This window comes from Pholis gunnellus (genome assembly GCF_910591455.1).
Source record: "Pholis gunnellus genome assembly, chromosome: 19".
Lineage (NCBI taxonomy): Eukaryota > Metazoa > Chordata > Actinopteri > Perciformes > Pholidae > Pholis > Pholis gunnellus.
In genome coordinates this window covers 8,218,302-8,240,127 of record NC_136546.1, presented here as the reverse complement: position 1 = coordinate 8,240,127, position 21,826 = coordinate 8,218,302, and the positions used below count along the sequence as shown (strand labels likewise).

The following is a 21,826-nucleotide window of genomic DNA, read 5'->3' as shown; positions in this document are numbered from 1 at the left end:
TGTTTATGGCCGTGTAATGAAGACATAATAGAGTCAGTGTAAATTCTGTCCTGAAAATACTCTTCCCCTCTGCAGACACAACCATCCTTGTCAACTAAATTGTCCGTCTTTCTTTCACTCCCGCTCTACCTCTGACAGCCTAACAAAGGCCAGCAGCTTCATGCCGAGGCCCAACAAAGACACAAAACCCGGTCAGGGGTCCTCGCAGAGGAAAAAGAGACAAGAGGAGAACGAACGGAGCAGAAAAGAGCTGGAGGATAAGTGAGGATATAAGGTTGGAGTTAACAAAGTAGAGGACTCAAAGTTACTCAGAGACTTAACTCTCTTCACCTTACTGTGCATGTGCTTCTTTAGTGGTTATTGAATTCCATCATTTCACTTTTACATACATAACGATGCTTAGACTACTTGATTAATGCATTGCATCATATTAGTTGTTGCCAGCTAGTTGAATTAAAGGCATGAAGACAATTAAAGAAAGTGGAGTAAAGCATAGTGTAAAAAGTCTTTCCAGCAACTTTCCATAAAAATACCAGGGACATTTAAAAAAGGTCAATAATTCAGTATTCCACTATTCAACATCTTAGCTGCATGGGATCAAGCCCTCTGAAACCTCTCGTTGAGAATCAGTGATTAATGCATGCCGACGGACACGGCCCCTCCCACTAACCCTCCCTCCCTCCCTCATGTCATCCCACTCTGACAGACTACAAAAAGTGTGGGGGAGAGTCAGTGGGGACATATGGTACTGTCTGAGACGTAAGCACAGCTTTCTTGATGGTGGGGGTCGCTTGTATGTGCAGGTCTGTATCTCCAGCTCTTACGCAGGGCTGTCCATCTGTCTGAGGGGAGGGGTCGGGGGCAGGAACAGTTTACCATCACAGCTTAACCTACAGTCTGTACATTAGAAGCCATGTTTTCCTGACAGCTGCAGAGCACGACGAGCGTAACAGCAGGTGGGTGGATCCGCATTAGAGCTATTGTTTAATTACAGGCTCCCAGTTAAAGCCCTTCAGTCCATAATGATGCTTTTTAATGTGGAGTGGCTTTGCTGTGAAAGGTGCCTGTGCAGAATAATGTTGTGCCATTTATTGTGTCGTACTGAAAAAAACATCCACACAAGGATGTTTTATCTAAAAGCCCTTTTGGTAATTGCCGTTGAAAAGTCAAATCATTTTTTGCTTTCTGAAAAGTGACTAAATTGCTAAAAGAAATACAGTGGGCAAGTAAGTCCCTACTTCCAGCTTCCGTGGCTGTTCTCACCTGGCTTCGATCTGGTGGAAGAGGTTGTGCCACCGGTGGTTGACCTCCTGCAGCGAGCCGTGGACCTGCGTCCGCTTGGCCTCGTCGCTGGCTAACAACAGCTGCTCACCCAGCTGCTTCAGGTGGCTTTTATTCTCACTGAACAAGTTGATTTCCTCCATGCAGTCCTGTGGAAACATGACATTATAACATCGTGCTGCTTTTTGAATGTTATGCTCTCACAAACTGTGTCGATTCAATGCAGGTTACATCTAAAATCTCTTTGGATTGTTTTGTTTATTTGTGTTTTACAGTAGGCTGATTTCATATGGAGATTTTGTCAGTAGTGTTATCATGTACAATACATGATTTTATATTATGCATGTAAATTTCAACCGGAGTAGAAATTATTTATGCGCAATGCTCAACATTAACATAACATAACATTAGTAAACTGCATGTTTTATGCTCATTAGGCAGATCTGTTTTTCCTTTAGAGCAAAGGACACCAACAGGATGAGAGGTAAGCATCTTTGTTATGACATAATCTTGTCATAACAAAGATGCTTTAAAACAGCTTTAAATGACCAGCAAAACACAAAGATGGATTTTAGTTCAATTTCAAGTAAAGAGGAATGCTTTTAAGCACTTTTCCTGTTCAGTGTTCTGTTCATTCAACCTGCCAAACACCTGTTTCCGTGCCCTGGAGCAGTCAGTTATCAATGGGAAGTGTTAACTTTAGCTATCCAAATAATAAAGAGGGACTATCAAGTGACACTAATTGTCTCATCTTCATCGAACAACTCAAAACAACGATCCTGCGGCGTTCAAACCAATTATTATCTTGTTGAGTAAATGAGCATGCTTCACGATGAGACAGGGAGGCACAAAAGGCTTTCAGTCACTGAAAGGACAACGATTGTGTATGAACAAAGGGAAGTGCAGCCATCCCATTCCAGGCCACCATCTGTTATAAACAGCATAATTCATGTTGCTCATGTATGGATTTTAACCTACACAAGTGGGTTGATTGTGGGAATTACAGAATGTGTTATTTATGAAGAATAGTGTGCAAGAAGCATCCAGTACATTTCTTTTATAATGTGCCTAATAATACCTGCAATATACAGTGAACTCTAATCCAACAGTCATATCTGGAAGAGTCCAATTTCATCCAGATTCATTTCAGAATACTGGTCACTCTGAACAATGTTGTGTCCTGATGTAATCTTGTGTGGCCACTTGAAAACGCATGGAAACACCTGTTCCTCCATGTGTTTAGATGGGAAGATATTAATATTCATAAGCTGTTGTACCTTCTTCAGTTTCTCCACCATTTCCTGGATGCTCAGCTCTCCGCTGTGGCACACCTTGTTCTCCATCTGAGTCAGCCAATCACAAAACTCTTTGTTCTTGTCGTTGAAGATGGTCCAGGCATTGAGACGGTCTGCAATTTCTTGTCGGCGCAACGATACCTAAGAGTGATACAAGTGTCATTTAGCGACTCTTGCACACGTTATGGTAGGGAGCCGAATGTCTAAGTATCAGGTGATAACCATTTTATGGTTTCACATTGAACACACAAAATACAAACCTTTATAATGGTGGCAGGACACCTGTGGTGCCAGCTGCAGTTAAAGGTTCATCTATTGATCCTTCCCCTACAAGTTACATATTGCATGAAAACTGAAGCTGTACATGGTTTTATATCTGCATTAGCAACTTTTTATGCAGCTATCAGGCTAGTTTAGGGTAACCAGATGACTGTTTTTCAGGGACAAACCAGGGATTTTGGCGCATTGACCCCACCAAGCACTAAACATTAATAAGAGCATTTAAACAAACCATAAATCTGACAACATTTACACCAGCAAAATAAATGGGTTTCAGTTACTAAACAGACTTGCTGGGAACAACTGCACGCAAACATCTTTTAACTGTCTGACGTGCACAAACGAAATTTGACAAATGTCAATCCGATCTAAAACAGGGTTATTTGTTATGATACTTCCTGGTGTGTATCTAAGATACTCTGACCTAATTCTACTGTACAACAGCACATTTTGTAGATTAGAGCTTGGTGCAAAGGGACAAATAACCTGGTAAAGTACTAAAGAAAAGTACTGTTTAATACAACAGATTACATGGTACTGATGTCAATAAAAAACAGCCAAATGAACTGAATATTAATGGTTTTCTTTTAATACCAGTGCCATTTAATCTCTATCAGAATCAGTGGTCAACTGAAATCCCTAAGGGACTCTTGCTGTTTGATAAAACTAACAAGGTCCATTTTCCTAATGACAGCTTAATGCCATGAGAACACCCCATTACTGAGGAGGGGGCCGATGATCTTTTGGAGGTTAAAGGGCTTAGCGAGCCCACAAGGCATGATTGAACCAGCTATATTTTACTGCTCCGTGGCATTTATTTGATTTAAAGGAGCCCTGCTTTGGTTTTAATGTACTAACACTGCTGCGCCTTTTGGACTCTGGAGAATTTAGGGGGCATTGTGAGCTGCCGTCACCCCGTGAGGACTTTGGGCTTCCCCTGGAACAAAAGAGCCTGTCCCCTGAATCCCTTTAGCCCAGCCAGGCCATCTGCTCAGCGGACCCATTCCAGTGGCTTCCCCCACCTACAACCTGTTAACTATGCAGAGGAAACGGTTGTGGCTCAGATCCATGGCCTGTCAGCCATGTCAGGAATGAATAGGGATGAAACATCTTGTGTGTGATCTAAAAGCGTTCAACCTATGTACAAGCATGTACGCTTTAACATTTGATATGCAGTAACTGGGCTTTCCTTGAAGACATCCAATGGTTTTCGGGAAAATTATGTGTTTTGTGTTTTCTTGGGACAAATTTAAGAATTAAGTAGTGAGGATGAGCAGCTACTGTACCATACTTGTACAGATAACAAAGAGACAGCTACATACAGAACACCGCACAACAGAAAACATACTGGCTTCTATGGCAGCATCTGTGAATCCCAATAGCTCCTGCCAAGACAGGAGCAGGTAGAAGCAGCCAGTTCTGAGTGGGGACCCAATTAGCATGACTGCAACGAACCCGTAATAACGGACCCAGGCATGTCATAACCGTTGGTTTCTCAAGAACAAGTGCCTGTTTGTGTTTAAGCCAAAAGACTTAACTGTAGGAATTTGAGGCCACGTCTATACAGTAGAGCTGCTTTCACAAATAATGCAGTTACAGAATTCACGGCCTGTTTCTGTTAGAGAGTTGATTGTTCTGTTAACACGGTGCGCCCGGGCAAGGAGCTAATTACAACCTGAAAAGCTGTCAAGTGACTTTTTCAAAAAACATTTGAGAAAACTGCATAAAGCTTTTCTTTATATGCTGATACAAGCAGAAAAGGCTCTAAATCCAGAACTGTCCCATACAACACACACCTAGTATCAACAATAAGCTTACACTTTTGCACTTTTGCAGAACAAATGTTAAGAAAACATATTCATTTGACCTGTATGGGGGCAAGTTGCAAGTAACAAGAGGAAAGGACATTTTCCCTCCATGAACCGGCACATGTTGCTCTATTCTCAAACAAATTGGTGTGTGTATGTGTGTGTGTGTGTGTGTGTGTGTATGTGTGTGTGTGTTCAGCCCCAGCGGTGCAGAGGCTTTGTGCTGCTGGTCAGCGCCAAGACTCTTCTGCAACTTTTTCCTCCTTCTCCCTCACTCTTTCCCCCAATCCTTCCTCTCCACCTGCACCATCTACAATCTCTCACTTACTCTGATTCAGTTTTTGGTCTCTCCTCTCTCCCTCCATTTTTTGTCAGTTCTCACCTTCATACACAGCTCATCCCATTGGCCGTGAAGTTGCTCCAGCTGCTGCTCCAGCAGAGCCGAGTCACCGGCCGCTACGTACTGGGACAGGTCCGTCTTCATGGTGGCCAATTCCCTAAATCCACCAGTCAAACGCTGCAGGACGAGTTCTGTCTCCTGCATAACACACGCATATGCAGACAGCCAGTCAGACAGCCATGTACAAACTGAGTGGACACGCTTCTATACTTCTTTCTCGCTCTGACCGTCCAGATTAAAGGGCTGTGGACGGGACAGGGGGAGGGGATAGAAAGGGGGAGGGGAGTGAAAGCATGGGGGTATGAAATAAAAGAAAGGGGGGTAAACCTCAGAGGCGCTCTGGTGGGATGGGGGGTGGCTACTGATGGAGTTGAGGGGTGGAGGAACTTTGGCCAGTTTGCAGACCAGCTGGCAGATTCGTGCTGCTGATGTATTAGAAGTTATTTGTCAACTTATGCTTTAATGTATTACACATTGTGAAATGATTACTCATTTTGACAGAGACGAAAACATTATTTGTAATTTTTTTGGGCAATTTCCATCCATCAAGTCGTTATTCTTGCAGGTTACGCAATGAACGCTGTCAGTCACAAGCAGTGCCTGTTTTCCTGCAAATTCAAATGTGGATACTGAGAAGTAATTTGGGCATTACATGACAATTTGTGGGCTTTTGGGAGACTGTCTCTTCGGGGTCCTGCTAAATGATTTGCTGCGGTAATATGGACGTATTTTATAGCCACAGGGATGTAGCCAGGATTTTAGATACACGAGTCCGAGAGTCCCTAACGACCAACAGTCGAGTCCTTAGTTAACAGTGACTGTGAAAAGAATATTTATGTTTTTAACCACTTGTTTCAATAGTAAGCAAAGTTGGTCAAAATCAGTAAAATAAAATCATTAATTATCATTAGATTTCTGATATTATTTGGTAATGCTTGTGCTCTTCTATCATTCAACAAATGTATGCTATTGTTTATGATATGTATGCGATAAACAACTTCCTTCCATTATGAGTAAGTGATGGTACAAGTACCGGGCTGTGATTAATTTCACTACTATTCCAGTAGAATACAGTCAAGGGTACACAGACTAGCTGTTTTATAATTACCTGAACATGTTTCTCGCCCTCAGAGTCCTGCGGTCTCTCAGGCAGCGGCTGTTTCAGCATGGCGTTCAGCTCATCCAGTTCAGACGCGATACTGGTTGTCATGTCCTGACACTGAGACCACTTCTTAATAAACAGCAGCAAAGAGAGGAGGGAGATCTCCGGAGTCAGTTCAACAAACATCTGACACGTTATGATCAGGAACCTGTAATGTTTAACCACAAAGGCCTGGGCTGCACAGTATATTTTGGGGGAACTATCTATTGAGAAACGACAGCGGTAACCTGCTTTTAGTTAGTTATATAATAAAAAAAGTGAAATCATAAAATACTATGACTTTGGCTATGTTGCCTGCAGTAAAGGGATGAGACAGTATGCTTAGCAAATTGCATTTGTAAAAGGCAGAATTGTACAATGATATCTGTGTTCCTAATTGCTAATTCTATAAATAGTTCCACAAACAAACCTTTCATATGCTGAAAATAATGCTGAATGAACCTAAAACATTCATGTCAAATGCTGAAACGACCAGGACTGCTTCACTTAAAAGTTTTAGTAACTGAATTCCAAGTATAAACTCAATAAATCCAAAAGAGAACCGCACCCTCCTGTTCCTACAAACCCTTTATTCACTTATTATGATAACCAAGTTGGTCTCTTGCTTGTCAGTTCTACTTTGTGCATTAATGCTGCTCTCTGTGTGATCTTTGACATGTTGCTCAGAGGGATTTCCCTTTCCCCGGGAGGATCCTGTCTCGCCTAAAGGGGTTAACACAACTTTCCCTGACCTTGCGGGGGACTGGGCACCAAAACATTTAGATACTGTATTTAACACAGCTCATGAATCTCGGCAGCACTTCTGTAATTCAGACACCAGTGATCAGTCAACGCTCGGAGTCATCCTTAAACTAAAACATCAATGTAAATTAAAGTATTTTTTCCTCACTGCTTTGCTCATTTTACCATATTTATGTAATATTCTATACGATTGTAAGTATGTCTATGATATATGTATATGTATAATGCCTGTATGATTTACGTGTCCTGCTCTGTACAGTGATGGAATGAAAGGGAGCGTCACTGGTAACCAGACATCTCTGGATGTGGATCATGGATAGATTTGAGCTTCTCTTTGATCCCTCTTGGCTGGAGGTCTGTGCCAGGGCAACACACCAGATTGTGTGTGTGTGTGTGTGTGTGTGTGTGTTGGGGTAGGATCAGGTCCTGGATATGGGTCATGTAAAGCTGACCCCTCCTACTCTGTTAATACTGTAAAACATGCTCTTCTCTTGGATTTTTTAAGTCCAAAGCTTTATCTGGATTCTGAAATATTACAAACTATTTCTGAATATTTGTTTTGGCATCAGGCAAAGCAAAAGAAGAACCAATTAAATGTAGGAGCGGATTCAATTCCTGGGGCAGATACATACATTATTTTTTACTTTCATTAACATTGCGAGAAAGGGCATGGCCTTGGTGGAGGTCTGCGCTTTACGACTGTGGTTCTAGTTTTTGTTTTGAATGTTGAAAATAATAGATAAGACTGTTAGTATTTATTGGAAATATGGCTGTTACCTGAACAGCTGTGCCGACCAGGTCTCTTCTCCTCTCCAGCAGTGAGGTGGTTCGTTCCCAGGCCTCCTGTATGGCCTGAAGCTCTGACTGCAGTTGGCTCTGACACTCGGACTCTGTCATGGTTTCACATAAATGTCTGCCAGCCCCCAGCGACTCGGAGTACACGGTGGAGTGCAGACCCAGAGCGTCTTGAACACACTTGGAAAGGGAATGTGGGGAGATAGTTTTTATTGTTTATCATTTTAAACAACTATAAATATTACATTTCGCACAATTTTACTATTCCGCCACTATAGATTTTTGTTCATCAATGCAAGAAGCTGACTGTACATTCTCACTGGCAGCCAAACATACTAACTTGGTAATCATCCGCGCAGCTTCGTAGCTGATGCAGTGTACACAGAGCAGGTCCAGCAGGGGGCAGCAAAGGGTCAACTTCTCTCAACAGCCTCCAGAGAAGTTTCGAGCCACGATGGTAGACTCTCCACTTGCCCATTTGTTCTTTTAACAAGGACCTGCGCTGGCCAGCCAAAGCCAACGAGTCGAACCAGCTGTCCCTCATGCGGCTAACTTGTGCCATGAGCTCAGATCTGTGAAGGAGAAGAGGTTCCACTGAGTTATACTTTGGAGAAAAACAATCGTACTTGCTGTAAACTGTTAACATCTGTTGGCAAACACGTTGGCATCCATCCAGTGAGTGAAAATATTCAGTGCTCCCTATGGGAATATTAAGTTTTGTAAAATCGAAGTAAGCTTATTACTCTTTCCTTGTAAAAAATAAATCAACACATAAAGTGGTAGAAGAAAAGTTACAAATAGGTCTGTCACAGTCCCTTCACAGGCACTCGATACATCAACACAAAATCATCAGGATTTTAGGGCAGCTTTAAGAAGTAATCCCAGCACGGGCAAGAGAAGAAACTTTCCTTTAGCGCCTTCACAAAAACAAAAACAAAAAAGTAAGAGCTTTCCAAAGAAATGATTTAGGGACGCTTTGGTGCAAGAGACATGTTAATGTTCCAGGACAGGAAACACCTGCACACACAGCATTTTGTTGTGTGTCTGCAGCGTAAACCCAATGTGTGTGATTCTTGCACGCGAAGTAAGGAATCCAACCGGAAAACCTCAAATCTAATTACTTCCTTTCAGACAACTGTCATGGTCACATGGTTTCATTATCTGATTGATTGATTGCTGAACTTTAAACTCTGGTCTTATCTAGTTATGAGCCTGTCAGAGGCAGACAAAGCTAAACCTTGATGACAAGCGGGCGGAAGAAATCACAACTCACATTAAAAGTACAGCTTCTTCACAATGCACTTATTAAACTGTGCAATAACTATGCACTATTCCATTATGGGTGTCATTTCGGTGCCAATATGGTGCAAAACACCTGCTATTCTATAGCATTAGACTGACCAATCAAACCAAGGAGTGTGCTGAACTAAGCACCTTCTGAAACTGAGGAATGCTGCAGTATTATTAACTTCATTCTAGTCCTGAAAGGAGACATAGATGAAAGGAAGAACCAGGGGAAATCGCGGCTTAAAAACTACCATTTAATGTCTTCCACGACTTTTCCATCACTTACTTTTTCTTTCCTGTCTCGGTTTCAATGGACTCGACTGCGTGACAGAGAAGCGCCTGCACAAGCTGATGTCCAATAATTATTTCAGCCTCGAGCCTCTGTGGGAGTGGGAAAGAAAGAAAACACACCATTTGAAGAGTAATCAAGACACTATTTAAAACAAATCTTCCATCACAGTGATGCATTAACCCATTAAGAGTGGATGCAAAATATGCCTTTGTGATGAGGATTGCTTATTAATTCAGCTCCATCGAGCCTTTATTACTAAATATTTCTTTGTCAACATGTTTGTGATCTAATAGCATGTGGGCAGAATACAGATGAGTGGTTAATCTAGAGTTCAGACTAATCTCCAGATGTAGGGGAGAGAAAGCCTTTATCAACAAACAATTCACCAACAGTGAATTTAACACTAGTTATCCCATTAACAAGTAGATTGCGAGTTAGCTTTGCTTTAAATGATAGACTGTCGTTCAAATTTAAATATATTTTGAATTGCTGTGTGCCAAGAAGTAAACAACTTGAAGCACCTTGAAGTCCAGCTGGTCAGATACAAATATAATCAATGTCTAGGAAATGAAAGAAATGTAGAGGATCAAAAAGCGTGACGTATTAAGTGATCAAGACCTTATGGACAGTCAGCATCTCTCGGAGGCTGGAGAAACTTTGAGGTTTTTCAGACATTGATGCCTCCTCAAGCTTCTTCTGGATCGACGTCAGGCTCTTACACTTCTCCTGGAAGTTCTTGGAACGCTGACGGTCAGCCTGCAGCTCTCTGGGATATAAGGACAATTTGGAGTTCAAAATGGACTCACATCCACTGTATTCTATCAGAAAAATAAATAAGTCATTACAGCCTTGCACATCTTGTAAAACCGATAATGTTATACATCTCATCTGCCAGGATAACTTTTTTTTAGCGAACTGTTTCGTGAACCTTCAAATGGCAACAGTGAGAAAACCCCAAACCAAATTGCACACTTAAAGGCTTTTATTTGTGCATCATCTTTTAACTGAATTCTCTCACCTGTTCATGTCAGATGTGCGAGTCATGCTTTCAACCCATTGCCCGCTGAGCTTGTGCAATCTCTCTGTCTCATGGTTGTTAAGGGTCACATAACAACTCTTCTCCCTGACGTCAACCAGTGACGCAAACAGATCACTGAGTTCCAAGAGAACCTGCTACACAACCAAGGAATAAAAAACAAAAACACAGCACATTTATAATTCACCGTGGGCCCTTTCACACAAAACTGAGACAACCACACCGAGTCAGAAAAGTGAAGCCAATGAAGATAATATCCTCGGGATAAAGATATGTGTGTGTCCCGTCTGTCTGAGTTATAATGCTGATTGCAGTTCTCCCATCCTCCAACTCTCCTCCACAGTTTAAAAGCATCTCCTTAGATTGAAAGAGGAGGCATAGAAGTATTTTACAGGAAAGTCCATTTATGGGCAAGAATAAAGTTTCGGACCAACCTTCATTGAGTCTGCGTCGTTGAACCTGGTCAAAAGTTGATGTTGTGTGCTCTGTGCCTGCTTTTCAAGGGCCTCCAGTCCAGCATGAAACAGTTCCTGTTGCTCCAAATCTTCCTGCACACAGAAATGTGATGGTGATGATACTAATCTGGATTTGTGAAATAAGCAACAGTCTCACATTTAATGTCAGGGAAACTGTTGCCCATTCATTAGACATTTGAGGAATTAGATGTCAAGAGTATAGATAGCTTTTTATATTGTGTTAGTCACTGTACATGCGATCTTTCATCAACCCTTGAACTGTGACGGAAACTGCACAGTTAAAAGCAATAATTCTACTGTTGTTGTAAAATGAAGGTGATGGTTCAACTTATTTCCTCACCTGAAGACGTTTCTTTTTTCCTGACATTGCCTTGCTCAGCAGCAGGACTTCCCGGGACAGCAGTCTGGTCTCTGATTGGATTAAATGTGTGGCCAGTGGTTCTAGTCGTTCAATGAGAGGCTTGCAAGCCACAAGCACATCCCCCACACTGCTTTGCAAATCCTCAGCAGCATTCTGCAACGTCTGCTGATAGAGTGGGAAAGATGGAGAAATGAGAAGATAAGTGCTTTTTTTTAATCCATTTGTATATTTACTGTTTTTACTGTGACCCTTAATTGGATTTAATTACTTAGTATTTCCTGCTTTCCATCATCTTTGCAACTATTTCCATCAATGCCCATTAAAATACTCAAGATCATAACGTCATGGCTGCTTTTTATCCTCTCAAAAAATGGAAATAATAATTTCCACAAATTTGTTGGTCTTCCAAAATACACCATTTTGTGTACTTTTAAGTGGGGTGGAAATGTCATGAACGGACGCTTGTTTTTTTGCACGAATGTGCAAAACAACACATAGCATCTGAACTACGCAGGTATAAGAACAGGAGATTCGGTGAACGAACACGGAGCAGACCCTCGCTGATATCTCTAGGTGCATGCTGTCTGTTTCTTTCCAAGAAAAGAATAGGAGCACAGTCATTGAGAAACACTTGGAATGAAAGCCTGAAATGCAAGTGATAGAGTACAGCATGAGTCAGTTCTAAGAAAAACTATATGAAAAACAAGCAGTCTAATAAGCACGTTATCAAACTAGTTCTGCCTGCTCTCAGTGAATTTAAACAATGCCAGGAATCAATTCAACGAATTAAAATATACATAAATAAACAAGTCAGTGTTTCCGACATGAATGTGCAAAGATTTGGCAAATTTTCATCATCACATCATCAGAGGAATACGTTTTTACTTTTTCAGGAGAAGTTAGCGTGTAATATATTTGATCTTATGCACCGCCAACTTATAAAAAGTTTTGCACGACATTTTTTTGTAAACTTTTTTGTGGCACCGTAGCGTGAGTCTCCGCAGACGGTGCCGAGCTACGTGCACGCACAAAGGCGTTAATGCTCAGCACGCTGTTTGTTGTAACCGCCAAACCAACCGCCATAAAACCAACCTCAACAATGCCGAGGAGGAATTGTAATTAACTGTTAACTTATATCTCATATTCGTGGACTACTTTCCTGCCTTTATACAAGCCTCATCAAATAGTTGAGTGATAAGTACATACTGTAAAATGTCTCACTCAGTACATATCTCTATATATAGTTCTTTCCTGAACAAAAATGTTTTGTCCATATGTTATATACTAATATAAAGAAATTATTGTCAACCAGACTTAAATATTGGTCAAAAATCGGTCGAGGCTCTAATCCTCCATGTTGCACGACAGTACTGTAGCAGTACATCAGGGATGAGGGAGCCAATCAATTCAAATCAACAATCCCTGGATTTCGTTGTAAACACAACAGCTTCAAACTCACCTCCACTGAGTGAACCGCGGCCTTTGTTTCCTGCTGATGTGGAGATCTCGACAGCTCCTCCCACCGATGCCACAGGGTTTGCATGTTAAGAGAGCATCGATCAGACAGCCGAGCGTACTCCTGCCAGAGAGAAATTGTCTCTCCAGTCCTCATGTGCTCATTCTTTAACTCCAGCACCACGTCCTTCCACCTGAACACAATAAATGAATACGAGATATATCTGATGGAGCCGTGGTACAGGAATGAAAATGTGCACTGTGAATACATGTTAGGATTATGTGTACTACTGGCTAAAAAAAATAAAAGTTTTTATTGTTCTTCTTTAAGTTTGATGCACTGATTTCTGTTCCGGTAATTTCAGACCACTGACCGTTTTCGCTCTCCACTCATTTGATCGTCCAGTGCCCGTGCTGTTCCATGATGAAGAGTCTTCACAAGACTCTGATAGGATTGGTCCACGGACGCCCACAGCTTTCCTCCTTTTATGGCCTTCTCCTGGAGTTGCTGTGCACAGAATTCACCTTTTGTATTTTCACTTCAGAGGTGCTCTTACTTCTCCTAAACCTAAGTATGGTGACTGGGGTCTTGACGCCCAGGAACGCCCACACCTTTACTAAATCTGTCAAAACTAGATGGAAGGGCTTTTAAGGGCATTCAGTTACAACTGGCTGTGTCAAACTAAAAAAAACAGCTGTAAAGTCTTTATGTGATATCATACTCATGACTTCTGCTCACCTCAAGGAGGTCCACGTGTCCTTCTGCCTGCTTCAGTGAGAACAGAGGCTGATGCTGAAGAGCACAGTGCACCCTGGTGGTGTGCATAGAAACCTCCTTCAGATCGCTCTCAAAACAAGTCCACTCCTCCACATTCTGTTGTAGAGCTGGTCGCAGAGCTTCCATCTGCAAATGACCACAAGAGGAAGACAAGAAGTTTAAAAGGAGGATCAGAAAAGGCATCTTAAATATGTTGGCCAATAACTATTTCACTTTCTTCTGGCACTCATTTGTCTATGTCACTGATTGCCAAAACAGATTTCTTTTTACCTGTTGACTAAGATCCACGCAAGCATGACAAACACTCTCCGTCTGAACAGAGAAGGCGATATCACAAGGGTGATCCTCGTCCTTTTCAACATGCACTCTTTTGGGTTTCAACTCCTGCAGAGCTGCAGACACCTCCTTCACTCTGCTCACAACAGCCTAAAAGAAAAACAGGAGCAGTCTCAAGATCAGAGGACATCAGCAGGAGAGGCGGATCAAATACACACCTGCTTACATGGCGTTACTGTACCTCCAACTCCAGCAGAGCCTCACGAGCCAGAGTTTGACCGGTGGGCTGTTTCCACTGATTCAACTGCTTCTTCTGCTGTTCTATCCAGCTGTGAAGACGCTGTAAACGCCTCTCTCTGTCTGCACAAGTGTAATGCATCTCCTCAGCTTCACGAGTCTGAGTGGACAAAGCCAAACAGTGGTTGATTCATGTGTAGAAATCAAAGTGTTAAATAAATAACTTTGAAGAGACACAAAATAGAAGCTTTTTTCCATCGATGTTGGCATAATCTGAGTTATGTCTCTGGTTTGGCTCATGGGTTTCAGTTTATAATATAAACCATTAGCCAACTATTTGAGCCTTTTATGACAAGAAACCCAACTTTGTATTCTTTGAATTGGTTGTATGGAAACATGCACCCAGATCAGGATCTGAGCCACCCAACTGTACTGCTTTTTGTGCACTGCATATAAATATTATTAGACCAGAAAATAAAAGAGAAGGTCACAGTTGCATCATTCAATTTCAGATTCTACATGTTCCACGTGTTTTACTGTAAATCATTAGCTGAAGAACGGACCTGGCTCTCCAGCTCTGTCTGAAGATGCAGCCACTGCAGTCTGAGGGCTCCAAGTTTCTCTGCAAACGTCGTACGTTCTGAGCGGAGAGTCCGGACATCCAGTCCCACCGGCTGAGGCCCAGACTGACACAGGAAATCAAGAAGGAGCAGCCCATTGACCAAGCCTGTCTTTAGCTCCTGAGAAAGCACATTACATAGAAAGAAATCAATACAAATATGCATATAAATAAAACCAGAGGAGGTTGCTATTTAAAAAAAAATCAGTATGCTTCAACTTTCTCAGATATCGTGGAGGTTCCTCTGCTGTGCAACTGAATTTGATTCTAATTTCAGGTGTCTGACCAGAAACATATTTCTAACGTAATATATGTATTTGATATATTTCGTTAGCGTTGTAAAACATTGGTAGTGCTTAATAAATATTGGATTTTTTCCTTTTTCTTTGCCTTTCAAAGTATATATGTATTTTGAAATACATTCTGTCAATGTTTTACGAGTAATCCCCAAAGAGAAAAGAGCTTTAGCTTTAATTTATGTTTTGTTGTACAGAAAATGGTTATCTTGTTGACATCACGTCAATGCAGAAAGGGAAGGGGTGTTGAAACACAGTCGTGTATTTTAAGGATGAACACATTGAATTTTGAGATGCTTATTCACTAAATGTGAATCAAATTGATCTAACATTGAAATAATCATTCAAAATGAAATGCTCTTGAAGGAAATGCACAAAATAAAGTCAAAGTGGACACTGGAGGTATAAGTACCTGGTAGTGTTGCAGAATGTCAGTGATCTGAGCAGCATCTTTGGCCTTGATGACCGTTTCTTTCTCCTGGTTCAGCCGAGCTTCAAGCTTCTTCAGCCAGTCCTCAAGGTCAGACAGCAGCTTTACCGGTGGCCACGCTGCCAGCAGCTGCTAATGGACAGCAGACAACAGAGGAGAAATTTTAACTTGACATTAACTTCAGTCAAACAATAAAAAAACTGTTTTATTTTAATCTGACTTTTGTGTCTGTCTAAATTATTTTAATTATTGTTTGGTGGATAAGATTGTTTCATTCTCTCCTGTGGGTATTGCCAAAAGAGTAAGACATCAAAGTTAGTCTTAAAAAGGACTGGTGGAATATTTATTATATTTCAGAACTATCTGGTTTCATTCACTGGTGGTAAATAGCAAGGAGGTGAAGGACATTTTAAAGTTTTCCTCACTGAGTCCTCCCAAACTCCCGGTCCTTAATCACCCCAAAAGGGATTTGAACAGGGTCTACACTCCCTTTCACTGGAGGGGATTTCTCAATGCCTAATTATTTTTGAAAACCAACAGCACTTCCATGGAATCTAGACCAGAACACTGTAATGGAGATAGTGATATTTAAAGTTTATAGGACATTTGATGCAATAAAGGCTGGAGGTCACCCTGACCATTGCATCATTTATTTAAGGTAATATATAAATACACCACAGTATCACTATTAATCTTTCAGTTACGGTACCTTATATTTGAAACCTCCTTTTTCTTCAGCTCAGGTGACTACTCTTTGTATGTACTGTACCTGCTGCAGGCGGTCTTGTATCGTGGACAGGTCAGAGGTCAGCTGGGACCAGCTGCCCTCCAGCTGGGCGAGCTGAGCTCTCAGCCCAGGACAATCGGCTTCCCTCAGGTGGAGCAGCTTAGTGGCTTCCCTGGATGCAGACGCCCTCTGGACTGACATGGCTTCAGTCTCCATGGAGAAGTCCTGGGGGATGAGAACACAACCAGTGTAACAGAAAAATGCCTATCATGTGTGAATTATTCATTTTTAACTGCTGGCTGAGTTCATCAACTTGTGAATCTTTAGGTGGATCGAATTAGAAGATGATAGTTTCTATTTCCTCTGCTTTTTGCATCGATACAGTTATCTGGGGCTCAATACTATAGAACCAACCTTAAAATTGTGGGGTTTTTTTTTTGCACTTTCCCATGTTTTACTTGTAGATTGATGCTGCTTTAAATAATTAAAATCACCAAAAGGACTGAGAAAACATGTTTTTTTTTTCCGTAGGGGAAAAAGGCCGTAGTTGACGATAGTTGTTCACTGTCTATTTTTTAGAAACGTGATGAGTAGACAAGGCAGCCATACCAGCAGCTTAATCAGATTGTTGCAAATGCACTCCTGGTTTGTGTCGGCCAGCTTTGACCAAATCTTCTGGTGTTTGTTGGCACCAACCAGCCATTCAGTGACCGAGGCAAAGTCAGTCTGGAATCTGTGGGGAGGATGGGAAACACAGATAGCTCATCCAGTGGGGCGGAACATGACTGCTACTTAACAAAGAGTGAGTTAAGGACTTGGGCATGGGTCCAATACTGCTTAACAAGAATTTACACACTTTTCAAGTGGCACATTTCGGGTGGAAACAAAGTCTGTGTCCCACTTAAATTCTTTGACTAAATCCAAGAGAATATCCTCAGAAATAGCTAAAACCTCATGTAGTAGTATCCTCAAGAAGCTGTATTAAGCCTAGAGATAGGAACTCATATCTTTTGAGGTTTCACACTATGATGGATTTGAGTTTAAAGTGGCTCTTTTTCTAATGGACTTCACTGCAGCAGAATTTGACTCAAAATGCTATCAAAGCCTCTCAATAATACTCTCCACTGCAGCCTCCATCATTGTCTACAGAGAAATAAGCAACCAATTTATTAGATTATCTAGATTTAAATTCTGACTGGACCACTATTCATGCAGTTATTACAAATCACATGAGGTTTCATAATCATACATACTAGAACTGTAAAAAGATGCCTGTTGTTGCTTATTTTAATATGGGTACAAATCAATACAAGACTCAGTATGTCTTCACATGGAAAACCCTAAACAAGTATCTATGAATAAACTAACTGATGTGGTTTTACAGACAAGACAACACTCAGACTGCTTGGTCTACATTGATAGATACTAATGTCCTTCACTGTAAAGATGCCAATAATCTGTCTCCTTATTCTTGTTACATAAATTGGATGTTGGTATTTTTGAGACTGTCCCACCTGTCCTGGCCGTCCTGGATATCTCTGCAGCGTCGACCCTCCTGCTCCGTCCGCCTGTAGGTGGCGAGCCATCGCAGCTCCAGAGCGCCTCCTGCGTGACCAACTCTGGCAGCAAACTCTGGATCTGTCTGCAGCACCTTCCCCTGATCCAGGAGCAGTCCTAAAGCTGCTCTGCTGTCATCCAGCTGGACCAGTGTTTGCTGAGTGAAAAGGAGAACCAACAGTGCTTATGTTGAGTTTACGTCAAACTCTGTCAGATTCTCTTGACAAGCCAACACCGCATTAACATTTGAAGAAACAGCGTGGACCGACTGGTGTAGAGAAAATGTTGCTTGAGAGCAGGAGTTTGGGAAATGTAAAATAACATAAAAACAGCAGAGGTTGACAAAAAGGAGAAAAGAAGAGAGAGGGAATAACAAACATGAACACAGGAAAAACAAACCAACTAAACTATCATCACAATATCATTGATTCATGCCACTCCAACTAACTCCAGCCACGGCTATGCATCAGCTGTTTTTGTCTCTCTACGCATGTCTTTGTCCCATCCAATCTGACGATGCCATTTGAAAAACTATGAATACGATATCAGTCACTGGATTTTGGTAAGGACATATCCTTACTGTCTCTACCAATGTCCATGTCATTGTCCATCCAGAATGGGCCGAAAAATGGGAAGAAAAATCCACATTTGTTCATCCTAAAACTGGTTATTGGCCATGTTGGTATTTGATGTTTGGTTCTTTTAATTAAAGTGAATAACTGGCCAATGACTCAATTTTGTTGCAGTTGAGTAACATATTTTTTAGGGGCAGTATCTCAAACATCAATAGTTAACCTCAAATGTGTCCCTCAAATATCAAAAATTGCTCAGGAACTCTTCTCACACAAATGTTAAAAATCAGCTTTCAAGGAGGGACATCAACACAAAAGACCCCATATCATGTTGAGTTTCAAAAAAAGTATCGAAAAAAGTTTCCTCTCTTGCCCTCACTCAGCTCCCATCACCTTCCGATGAAATTAACCATATATACAGTAGTTCATGTTGTCTAGAGGCTGTTTGAGGCATGCGGGGAAATGTTGGAAATCAGTAACAGAAGTCTGATGAGACAGCAAAAAAATGCAATATGTTTGTGTGACAGGGTTTACCTGGCAGGCAGCTTGTCGGTGCTGAGCCAACATCACGTTGTCTCCCTCTGGTTCCCCACTGCTGATGAAGGCTTCAAAATCATCCAACAGCCCGCCAAGTCGACCACAATTATCCTCCCAGCGGGTCCACTCCTACAGCAGGTCCAACCGTAAACCCACACATTCGTTTTAACATTTGAACACCAAATACAAGATTTTCAACAGTTTTCCAAGTATTCTACATTATAAAAACATTTGTTTATGTATGAATTCATATGGCCCTCAGCAAATGTGTACTACAAACCTGGATCCTCCTTTGAGAAGCCACTTTCTGTTCCAGAGCCTGATGCTGCAAAGCTTTGGCTCTGACTTCCAGCTGGACCCGCTCATCCTCTTGACACTCGAGTGCTTCTGGCTCACGTTGGAACAGATGCTGCACAAAAGCCAACTGAGACCCGAGGACCCGCAGGAGCTTCTGGATCACCGAGAAACCAGATTTATGACAGCAGTGAAGTGTAATAATTGCACAGTAGGCCTGATATAAATAAAGACAAGGCAGTGAAAACAGACACCGACTGTGACTGAGGTCTGAATATTGTGGGGTGAAGTCTAATCATCACTTGTTTTAGTACTGGGCGTCTCTTTGAAAACCATCAAGAGGCCTCTACACACTCTTGGGAAAGTGCCTAGTTTAAATCAAGTCTTTGCTTGCTTGTTGAAGAACTTGCTGAAAGCGCAGTGAGATACCTGGTGTCTGCAGAGAACGGCTTGAAGTTGGCTGCAGTTATGAACATGGCTCGTCTGCCCTTCTGTTATGCATTCTTCACCCAGTTCCAAGAGGCGAGTTATCCCCTGAAGTAAGGACCGGGAAGCTTGCTGTAGCTTGGCTTTTACCCCTGGACTCTCCCGCCGATGTCGGCCCAGCACACACTGCTGAGAGATACAGAAAAGCATAAAGTTGAAGAAAAATATTATTAACTTTTGAAATTCAGATCCTACATCTTTCCTACTTTGACATTAGTCTGTAATTAGGGCTGATATAATGCTATGGGTTATTTCTCCATGTGTAATTAAAAGCAGAAATGATAATGCAGCAGTTATAGCTTTTAACAGCTCTCCAATTAGGCCTTGCTTGTAATGTAATATTGTTGCTGAGAGTTAATTAGAATGTTTTAGACAGGTATTTACTGGGCATGTTATAGTAGTGTACATATACGAAGGCAAACATGCATAAAACACATAAAGAAAGCTGCAAAGCACTGGTTACCTCCAAACTGGGAGCATTCTTAATGCTGGGGAACATCTCACTTAGTCCTCCTTCAAACTCGTCCAAGTTAAACAGCTGGTTGGAGGCATGCTCCTGTGTGACAAAAGAGTAGTGGTGTTACACAACAGTGGTGGAAAAAGTATTCATCATTTGCTAAATAAAAGTACCAATATGACAATGTAATAAAGGTTATCTGTTCAACATTTTACATTAAAATTGAAATACAAAGTACAAGTACAGTATTACAAAATTGTATCTAAGTATTTGAAGTTATACAACTCTCTACTACTGGTTCAGACGATGTACACATACACATAATTAGAAATAGATGGCATCCAAATGATTGCATTGCCTATTAGAATTACAATTAAATACATTACAGCCATTAAGCATAATAAAAAAATAAATTCCAAAGCCATAAAAGCCAAATTTCAGCCAACAAACATTTTAAACGACTATTTTTGCTGTGAGAAATTACATAATCTATGAATGGAATTTATCAAATTCTGGGAATGATTCGTATTTCAAACCTGATGTTGGTATGTGTGTCCCAGATGTTCAATGAGCTGGTTGTGGGATAAACTGGAGACCAGCTGGACCGTCTGTAAACAATCCTGAAGGGAAGTCAAACAGCGGAGAGCTTCTGGTCTTTCCCTCAAAAGTGCAGGTTTGGTCCCCGACTCCACTTTACTCAACATCTCACACAGAGTCACCAGCTCAGTTGATACACACTACGCAGGTATTTAGTCAGAAACACAAAAACAGAGCTTTTAGAATCAGAGGTGGAAAAAATACTGTTACGTAATACAAAGACACGTTAATGTGCAGTTGTGTTGGTTGCGCTACATTTGTGTGCTTGAGAAGCATTATGGTCGGTCACCTCCTGCTGTAGCAGCCTCAGCTGGGGGTCGTCTTCACCAGGAGTTAACAGGAGGTCGGTCAAAGCATCCAGACAGAGGAGGACCTTCCGTGCAGCCTCATACAACTCCTCATTTACACCTGGAGAGCTCACCTGGGAAATGATCAAACGCATGGCGATCACTATCACTACACTGTTATGATGTAACAATTCAGATCTTCTAAATATGGTTTGTGGTTTTGGTCAACTATAAGAAAATACATCTAAATATCTTTATGTATTTGTAGTTAAAGAGGCTAACCATCAGAGCATTTCTTTAAAATAAGCCCTTTTGATTACCTTGTTAAGCCCCACAGATCCATGTTTGTGACAATTTATTAAAAACACAGTGCATTTTATTAAAGACTCAATCTCTGCGTCTACAAACAAGTCATTTTGAATACGTATACACATGTATGCTCATATTTAACCTCATCTCCTATGGTGCGTACTATTTGTCTCATCATGGAGATGGACTCATGTGTCCGCTGGAGAACAGCAGAAGCAGACCCGGTTGATATCGGCTCCCTTTCTGGGTCCTAAACAAAAACATACATTTTTGGTTTAAGTTTCATAGTGAGTGGAGGAAAAAAGAAAGGACGCATGGAGGGAATAATTGAACAGGATGCAAGGACCTTCATTTTAAGGGCTGTCGTTAAAGCTTCAACGACTCATTCATAACATTGACATTCAAATTCCTAATCAACATTTGAACGCTGCAAAAGCTGGTATTCATGCACAGTTGCAGCTAAAGATTAAACTACACTAATAATATTAGTATTATACCATTTGTATAGTTAAATTCCAGTGGTGGCTGCATAGGACTGACTTAGGAAGACGTGTGTGATCATAACTCATTAAGTAACTCGTTCTCTTTTTTTTCGAGGGTGATGACGTCATAATATATGATGACATTCAAAGCTTCATTTGAAAAACTCAACAGAAACTTTGAATGTAAAAAAACAATCCCACACGGTGTGGCCCTGAT

The 21,826-nt window shown here is 41.3% G+C and overlaps 1 protein-coding gene across 15 annotated transcripts in view; it reads right to left on the bottom strand.

The window, feature by feature from the left end:
- syne2a (spectrin repeat containing, nuclear envelope 2a) overlaps positions 1-21,826 on the bottom strand; it is an 80,740-nt gene that overhangs the window by 11,318 nt on the left and 47,596 nt on the right. For 7 of the 15 annotated variants that reach the window (XR_013767518.1, XM_079180294.1, XM_079180296.1 and 4 more), the window contains 28 exons: positions 21,270-21,377; positions 20,821-20,952; positions 20,471-20,671; positions 19,941-20,033; positions 19,421-19,606; positions 18,978-19,148; positions 18,695-18,826; positions 17,546-17,745; positions 16,641-16,764; positions 16,074-16,256; positions 15,287-15,436; positions 14,523-14,699; positions 13,964-14,119; positions 13,717-13,872; positions 13,408-13,572; positions 13,043-13,176; positions 12,673-12,862; positions 11,193-11,378; positions 10,811-10,924; positions 10,359-10,513; positions 9,959-10,106; positions 9,335-9,429; positions 8,102-8,333; positions 7,744-7,941; positions 6,172-6,294; positions 5,046-5,201; positions 2,559-2,717; positions 1,264-1,430 (listed from right to left, as the gene is read on the bottom strand). Coding sequence is in view for 14 of the 15 variants with exons in the window: in XM_079180294.1 (XP_079036420.1) it covers positions 1,264-1,430; positions 2,559-2,717; positions 5,046-5,201; positions 6,172-6,294; positions 7,744-7,941; positions 8,102-8,333; positions 9,335-9,429; positions 9,959-10,106; positions 10,359-10,513; positions 10,811-10,924; positions 11,193-11,378; positions 12,673-12,862; positions 13,043-13,176; positions 13,408-13,572; positions 13,717-13,872; positions 13,964-14,119; positions 14,523-14,699; positions 15,287-15,436; positions 16,074-16,256; positions 16,641-16,764; positions 17,546-17,745; positions 18,695-18,826; positions 18,978-19,148; positions 19,421-19,606; positions 19,941-20,033; positions 20,471-20,671; positions 20,821-20,952; positions 21,270-21,377 (4,391 nt within the window). In the remaining variant the exon portion in view is untranslated. Of the gene's footprint in view, positions 1-1,263; positions 1,431-2,558; positions 2,718-5,045; positions 5,202-6,171; positions 6,295-7,743; positions 7,942-8,101; positions 8,334-9,334; positions 9,430-9,958; positions 10,159-10,358; positions 10,514-10,810; positions 10,925-11,192; positions 11,379-12,672; positions 12,863-13,042; positions 13,177-13,407; positions 13,573-13,716; positions 13,873-13,963; positions 14,120-14,522; positions 14,700-15,286; positions 15,437-16,073; positions 16,257-16,640; positions 16,765-17,545; positions 17,746-18,694; positions 18,827-18,977; positions 19,149-19,420; positions 19,607-19,940; positions 20,034-20,470; positions 20,672-20,820; positions 20,953-21,269; positions 21,378-21,826 lie in introns of those variants that run through there. The other 8 variants (XM_079180304.1, XM_079180305.1, XM_079180300.1 and 5 more) reach the window with 8 other exon arrangements.